General features: G+C 30.0%; 1 protein-coding gene across 1 annotated transcript in view; it reads right to left on the bottom strand.

The window, feature by feature from the left end:
- The window catches only part of LOC108749062 (ATP-binding cassette sub-family D member 3), a 10634-nt gene extending 7700 nt beyond the window's left edge, over positions 1-2934 (bottom strand). The window contains 4 exon segments of the mRNA XM_018487561.1: positions 2479-2524; positions 2594-2739; positions 2742-2792; positions 2794-2934. Of these exon segments, the coding sequence (XP_018343063.1) occupies positions 2479-2524; positions 2594-2739; positions 2742-2792; positions 2794-2829 (279 nt within the window). The 5' untranslated portion in view covers positions 2830-2934.
- Between the last annotated feature and the right edge of the window lie 5999 nt (positions 2935-8933).

Below are 8933 nucleotides of genomic sequence, written 5' to 3'. Positions count from 1 at the left end.
TTAATTACTATGGAATCCTAGTATGAGACCTTTTTGTAGAAAACATGACAAACATTTTTTGTTTAAAACTTTTTTATAACACGACAATTTTAAAGAGAATCGTTTACAAATTTCTTTTTTAATATGTTTTTTCAATATAGCAACCAAAATATGAGTGATCACCATTTTGTACTGTCACATTCGCAATCAAGAGACTAAATTATATAAGAAATGAATAATAATTTTTTGTTATGAGGACGTAGCTCATCCGAAGATTTATCGGACAATTTATTGATACAAAATATTGGCCTAATATTTCCATACATTCCTAATAGATGTTTACCATTTGTACAAATTGACAACATACAAGTGTCATTGTATCTTTGTTAGGATAATTGTTTTTAATAGTTGTGAGTTTAGCCTCTTCACTTTCGATTTTGATAAAAGTAGTCTCATTCGACGCGATTTTTTTGCACGAAATGAATGAATCTGATAAAAGAAGTGTCGCTCTGCCTCGCGAACCGAAATATTAATTGTTAAAGTTATTCAGGTTAGGAAATCTGTTACATCGACGGTATAAAGAGTTGCACAAATTCTCTGCTTTATAAACACAAATTCTCTGCTTTATAAACACAAATTCTCTGCTTCAAAAACTCAAATTCTCCGCTTTAAAAATACAAATTTTCTTCTTTAAAAATACAAATTATTTTCTATATAATTTTTATTTTTGCAGTAGAGATTTGTTCTTAAAGCGGAGAATTTATGTAATTGAAGCAGAAAATACTTTTTCTCACATCCCTCTATATGCCATTGATGGGACAGATTTCTTAACCTGAATAATTGTCAACTTTAACGATTGATACCTCGGTCCATGGGATAGAGCGACACATTTTTTAATCAGATTCGGTCATTTCGTGCAAAAATGCGTCGAATCAGTCTAATTTTATCAACATCGGAGATGAAGGATAATTTATGTTTTTAAAACAGAGATTTGTTTTTAAAGCAGAGAATTTGTATAATTATGAAACAAAAAATCTTATTCTAGTCTCACTTACATGAGGTATATTTTTTATTGCTGCACTCTGAACCAATGCAATAAAATAAAGTGAAATAAACATATATGTTTCACTTTAACTTATTACTTTAACTTGTGTGTACCAGTTTAGAAAGTGTAGCAATAAAAAATAGACATATGATCTCTTGGCCTTCTATAAGACATTTTCTCAAAAAGTGGAGAGGGTAATGTTGGTATCAATGAAAATCTCTAGACACTACAATTAAATTTTCCATGGATTGGTTACATTACGTAAGTAGCAAAAAATTTGTCAGTTTTTCGGGGAAACTTTTTTGACATATGTGATTCTCTGCTTTAAAAATACAAATTATTTTCTATATAATTTTTACTCCTTGCATAATACTATTACATAATTTTTGTATAATATCATTATATACTTTTTGTTTTTACAACAGAGAATTGGTTTTGATTATGGCATTTGTTTGCTTTAAAAACAAATTCTCTATTATAAAAATGAAAATTATATAGAAAATAATTTATGCTTTTAAAGCAGAAGAAAAATCACATATGAGCAGAGTGGGCATTTATTAAACATAACATATTACATAACATATACATGATTTTTGTATGTATAATATTATCACGTTTTATCATATTATATACGTATTATACATATGTATTATACATGTAATGGAATTCTATAATAAGCCATTAATCATAAATCAGAAGTCAAAAGCTAAAAATTGACGATTGTGATTGGTCAATTTTTAGTTTCTGATTTTTGATTTATGACTATATCAAAAACTCGCAACTCTCAATTGCTCAACTCTGTATGACTATTCATACACTGCTAGCAATCTATAGAAATTAAAATTGTCGTTTAGAGATTTTCGTTTGTATCAACGTTATCCCTTCCACTTTTCAAGAAAATAATCTAATCCCCTCTATGCCATCAATATGACAGATTTTCTAATCTGCTGAATTTCATCAACTTTAATGCTGATTTCACAATGAGTCTGTAGTGAAATAGCTTAATCAGTGAAGTTGGCCAATCAACGTTAATCGTTACTATCTTTGGAGGCCATTAAGCTAAGAAGAACGTTAGTCGTACAAGTTGACTACTAGTCGATTTCCCTGCTAAGACTTAGGACTACAGACTCATTATAAAATCAGTATAACAATATCTCGGTTCGCGAGGCAAAGCGATTTTTTTTTTGCTAGATTCGTTCACTTCGTGCAAAAAAATATGTCGAATGAAACTTAATCAAAATCGGAGGTGAGGAGGTTAAACTCAACAATTATCCTTTGTTACTCACTAAAATAGCAAGAAAGATAGAATGATATTAATAATTTATGTCGACTTGTGTCGACTGATTGGAAGCATCGAATGTTGAAACAATATTAAATCAATTTCGTCAATGAATTGTGGTATTCGGAGCTGGTTCAGAATTCTTCAACAAAGACTCATTGTTTTACATTCTTACCTCCTTGATAATATATTGAATGTCATTGTTAATAGGCCACTGGTTCCTGCAAGCACTTAACGTTACTTAAAGATACACTCAGCTAGCGAAATGGAGATTGACGCGCAATACTCACTTAGTCTTCTTACTCATCCACCTTCTGCTACGGTTCCTTAATATCCAGATGAGCGTGCTGACCGCGACCGCGCCGGCCAGGGTGCGTCTGGTGGCGAATTTACTGAGGGACGGTGCCATTTCGGTGCACTCGGTGTCGACAATCGAGAGTCGAGCTCGCGTACATGCGTTACCAGCTGCACCGTCCTGGCAGCCCTGGCGCGACGGTTGAACTATCGCGTGTAGACTTTCGAGCATAAAGTCAGGTTAGCCAGGACGAGAGTGGATGAGTCAGATGCCGTCACGCCGTGCCGAGATGGTGGTGGTAGCAACGATTGAGTGGGAGATTTAAGATGGAGAGGAGGAGAAAGAGAGAGGCACGGACGAGGAGCTGTCTTCTGTCGATGTCGACAATTGACTCAATCAGCGGCATTCTGCGTGGACTTTCTGCGATCGCGTAATAGTAGAGTATATATATATATATCTCTCTATTGTATGTAATAACGGAGATGAAACATATATTCGTGTCGTATATGCCAGCTTTTTCTTCCCCTTCCTCAGTCCACAAATCTGCGGATGTACTGTGTAATCGGCGCGTTTCTTCTTTTTCTCTTTCCTTGCACCGCGCGCCACGCTGGATGCCGGCAGCAAAAGTACAAAATACAATATGCACTCCAAACCACTTTCAAGATTGCAAACATCCGCTGTGTATTCGAACATGTTAGACAGCTAGAAGCTACTGTTGCGCAGTGATATGTTCGAAAATCCCGAGGTGGGATGGGGATATCCCAAGGGTGAAATGCGAGACGAATTGATTCTAAACTGGCGTATACATTTTCTATACATTTATGTAGAATTTCTTAATTATCAAGAAATAAAAACTGAAATTATAATGCTGCAGAAAAGGTTTTTGATTAAAAAATAAGAAACAGAAAAAATAATAAAAAAACTTAACACATTATCAGTGAAAAATGTAAAAAAGCTTATCAGAGTCTACATCAGTTATTTGGATGCATAAAAATTCTTTATTTTTCATGTGTAAATGTAACAAAACAAATAAAATATACGTTCCAACCTTCAATTTGGAGTCCTTATCAATATAAAATATAAATCGAAATTACATAATTAACGCACATTTCAAGTTGATGAGTTTAAATACCACCTTTTCATTATAGAGTACGTCACTTAAAAAAAAAGTTAATAAGTCATCTTCCGCTTAATATTTGTAACAGATTTTTTAGCACACAACACAAGGTTTTTTAATAGATTTTTAAAGAATGAATCTCGGAGAGATTAAACAAAAAATTATGGTTACAAAAAATAAATGGTTGTGACAAAAAGAAAATAAAGGATAGTTATTACGTAGTAGACAATATTGCGGAGACTAAATTACCTAACGTTGTTAGCAGCAATTCTCATAAAAAATTTCAGTTCCAAAAACCGAAGAATAATAACATAAATAATAAAACGATTAAAGTAAATCTTTCTGCTTCCCAATTTAAACACATTTCATATGACATCTTTGAAGTAAATGACAAATGGTTCAAAAATCTTAGCAATGCTATTATACCATGGAAAGTCAAAGCATTGTTACAATTGGGTGAGAATTTCTGCTTGCCAACGTTTAACATTGGAAACACTATGATTATAAAACATATCGAACATAATTTTGTTAGATTAAAATTATCAAACATTAAGGAATTTAGGAACAGAATTTTTTCTTTAATCAAAAGGATAAAGCAAGCATGTGCTAATAAAACTGACGTAGAGAAAAGAATTTTTTCTTTGATTAAGACAACGAAAGCATTTGTTAAAAACAATCCACATATTATTTTTACAAGGGCGGATAAGGGTAATGGCAGTAGTAGTGGGCACTTGACAAGACGGAATATGTACAAAAAATGGAAACTTTACTGTCTAATACTGAGACTTATAAGTTATTGACACATAATCCAGTTAATAAATTGTTAACACAACTTAAAATGTTATTAAAGAGATGGAAGCAGCGCGATTTCGTTGAATTGAGAATTCGGTTTATAATACATAAATTGAACGCTTCAAACTCTATTGCGCGTCTTGAGTATGGACTTCCGAAAATATATAAGATAGGTTAGCCACTTCGTATTATAATTTCTTCAGTGGGGAGAATATCAAATGCTCCCTCTCTATAATCTAGCCTCTCTTTTAAATGTCATATTACACGACAGTATACCAGTAGCAAACAGTTTTATCAAGAACAGTTTTCATTTAACTAAACGTATTTCTAATCTGACAATCTCTGACAACGAAGTTCTTTTATCCCTTGATGTGGTTTCATTATTTACAAATGTATCTATTGACTTGGTATTTGAAGGCATAGAGAAGAGATAGTATCTCATTGAAAGAAAAATGAACATTTCCAAAAGTAAATTTTTGAAAACGTTGGAATTAGTTCTTAATTCAACAATTTTTAGTTTCAACGACAAATTTTATAAACAGACTTTTGATGTTTCAGTGGGTTTACCATTATCACCCATCGTGTCGGATATTGTCATGCAAGACCTTGAAATGAAAGCATTACAGAGACTTCCAATTACATCATCCTTTTATGTGAGATATGTTGATGATATTGCGTTAGCATATGATGCGTCACACATTGATATATATACATTGGTGATCACCTTCAATTCATTCCATTACAGATTAAAATTTACAACTGAAATAGGTAGGGACAGGTTAGATTTTCTTGATGTCAGTTTAATTAAAAAAGAAAATTCTCTTGTGCAAAATTGGTATCACAAATACCAACCTACTTTTTCTGGTCGCTATCTTAATTATTTTTGTAGACATCTTTTATGCCAAAAAGTGGGAACAATCATTGGTTTAATTGATAGAGTTCTATCTTTGTCCCATCATATTTACCAAGAGAATTTTGGATTAATAATAAAAATTCTTTTAAACAATGAATTCACTGAAACTTATATTTTCTGAAATAAAAAATAAGTTAATAAATAACAATAAATAAAGAGTAAAATAAAAGTCAAACACATTTCTTTAAAAAAGTGTCACACAATTAAAAGAATAAATTACAAATAGAGAAAAGTAAAATTAAAAAAATATATAATAAAATAAAAACTCAATTTAAATACAAATAAATTACAAGTTTCGGCTACCGGATTGAGCCGTTTTCAGACATTAACTTATCGAAAAAAATCGTAGTATAAAATTAATTATCGGAAATGTTTGCATATTCATTGTATTCACAATTCGGGTGAGTCATGATACAGAACTCGACATTATTTACATACGATTGAATAGTCAAATGTGTTTCATATCTCTTGTTCTACACCTACGGATAAGTCAACGGACAATAATAAGGAAAAAATTAATAAGTTTTTCACAATCCCCTTTATACACTTTTATCGAAAAAGATCGGGAAATTTTTTAAAAAAGACTCCTTAATACACATGGCATATAAAGGGATTAATAATCTTAAAAGGTTCATTAGGGGTCATAAAGACGTTCGTCCAAAGCTATCTCATACAGACGTTGTATATAAGATTGATTGTCGAGCATTGTTGTCGAGATTGTGAAGCATCATATGTGCCAAACAGGTAGATGTTTGAAGACACGCATAAATGAACATAAAAATCACATAAATTGGAACACTACACAGCATTCTGTAATAACAGAACATAGATTCAGTCATCAGCATGATTTTGAAAATGTCAAGATTTTAGATGAAGAAAAAGTACTTAATAAAAGATTGATTTCGGAAGCGATCCATATAAAGCAACAGAAACAGAGTTTGAATTTACAGAATGATACGTATTCTTTGGACTCACTATACATGAATTTGTTTACTTAATTGTGACGTTGTTATTACCCTCTTTTGGTCTTAGTTTTATTTGTATTTCAATAACTACTTGACTTTATTATTTTGACTGTCATTGCATAATTTTCGTTTCGTGTGGTTTTTTTTTTTTTTGGACTACACAGCAAATCTGACAATTCGATGAGCGATGTGATTGTACGTAGTGATGCAATGCATATAACTTCGAATTTTATTTTGTGTAAGTTTTATATTATTATTGTATAATGTAATAATTTTGATAATCTTTTATTCATTACATAGCTAATTTGGCATTTGGATAAAGAAGAACGAACTAATTGTCGGGAATCATCAACTTGGAATGTGCGTTAATTATGTAATTTTGATTTATATTTTATATTGATAAAGATCCGAATCAAAAGATTGAAACGTATATCTTATTTGTTTTGTTACATTCACACGAAATATAAAGAATTTTTGTGCATCCGAATAGCTGATGTAGGGTCTGATGAGATTTTTCACTGATAGATTCTTTCGAATCTCATTATATATATTTGTATAACACATTATGTTGAATATTAAAAATATTCAAAAATAATAAATATTAAAATATTCAAACACACATAATACTTAACATAATATATGTGTATACATAAAATATTAAAAATTAAATATTAAATAGATATAGAAAAAGCAGGATTGGCAAGTAACGCGTTATTTGTAACATCGTTACCGTTACATAATAATAACTTAAGTTACTTCTTTTGATAACGCTTGAGTAACGACGTTACATTTTCTTCTGAATAACGTTCATAGTAACGCAGTTATATTTTTGGAGTAATGGTAACGATTTTACTAGTTACTTTTATCGTTACTTTATACTTTATTTCTATTTACGTAAAAGTTTTAATTGTAATTAGTACGTATATACATATATTTATACATATTACATATATATCTATATATTTATTACACAGTTTTTAAGTTTTACTAAAAAAAAAAAATAGAATTTTATCATCTTTTTTGTAGTTACTGCAAGAATCTGCATATAATAGCGTTTTTCATTGGCAGAACTAATGCGCATTCAGTGCACTTTAAAGTGCACAATCGACGCAAAGATGTATGGTTAATAAAAATATAAAGACGAGTTAAGAACGTTCTTCGAAAAATCTATTTTCTTTAGATTTTTTTTGAAACTTACAGAAAAAGCTTGTTTTAATGTTCTGAATATATGCTTTAAAACTTAACCCGAAGTGAGATTAAAAATCGAGATATTCCACTTCAAAGTTGAAGCGACAATTATTATATTAACACATAGGATCCCTATCTAACAATAAAGCTTATTTGAAAGTGGTCTTTTTATTCACTGTAAAAAAGTTTTTCCTAACAATTTTTTGAAATAATGAGATAAAAAACTTGATATCACAAGGGATAATATAAAATTTGTCTGAATATGGCTTTCGGTATTCGTTTTTAAGAAATCATTGAGCAAAGTAAGTAGCTCCATAAAAAAGAATTTTATTTCATATAATTTATATTTATTAGAACACTAAATATATTGTATAAAAAAACTTGTATAAAAATATTAACACTTATGGAACATCTTACACAATATAAAAGTGAGATCAATTATTTTCATAATGGTGAGCACTAATGTGTTCATTAGGTTAAGCACAATTGCAGTCGGAAAACATAACCGCGACGTTCCTTAAACCGCAAAATCTTCAATCATTTTATTATGCTATTTGATAAAATATACTTTAAGCATTATATTATCTCAGATATCTTATTTTTATATTTAGATTAGAACTGCGTACTACGGCTTTAATGTGCACTAACAATAAATAAGCACAAGTTTTGAAAAACGCTATAATATTCTATTAGTTAAGAAAAGAAGTAACGATTCGTTACATTTTGAGTGACGGTAACGGTAACGAGTTACTTTTGCAAATCAATAATGGATAACGAAAACGAGTTACTTTTTAGGAAAAAGATCGGTAACGAGTTATTTTTATGAGGTAACGTTGCCAACCCTGATAAAAAGTAATAGAAAAGTCAGCTATGAACAAATAATTACATCACAGAATAAAAATTAGTTTATTAAAAAATTAATTTCAAATTAATTTTTATTTTGTAATCTAATTATTTACTCATAGTTGACCCTTTTATTATTATTTTTATTACTTTGCAAATTTCAGCTTGGAAATTGGTATCATTAAATGTATAAATATGTATAACATACATATACAATATTATTTTACTTTAATAAATTATTGTACTCTAGATGCAGCAAATGCCACTGTTGATTGACATTTTATAGGAATATGCTGACTGATAACTTCATTATTTCAAGCGCTTGATTTTGATACAAAATTACCGAGAAATCTACAGAATACAAACTATCAATAACATTACGTATATCAATGTTACAATTTTTCCTGCTTAACAAGTAAAATTGTTATGTATAATATATATCATATTATATTTCGTACTATTGAGAAATTACAAATTAATAATAATAATAATAATGACTTTATTAAGGTGCAGACAG

This window comes from Trachymyrmex septentrionalis, unplaced genomic scaffold (assembly GCF_001594115.1).
Source record: "Trachymyrmex septentrionalis isolate Tsep2-gDNA-1 unplaced genomic scaffold, Tsep1.0 scaffold259, whole genome shotgun sequence".
In the NCBI taxonomy this organism is placed as follows: domain Eukaryota; kingdom Metazoa; phylum Arthropoda; class Insecta; order Hymenoptera; family Formicidae; genus Trachymyrmex; species Trachymyrmex septentrionalis.
Note: the sequence above shows the minus strand (reverse complement) of the source record. Positions and strands in the feature narration are given on the sequence as shown.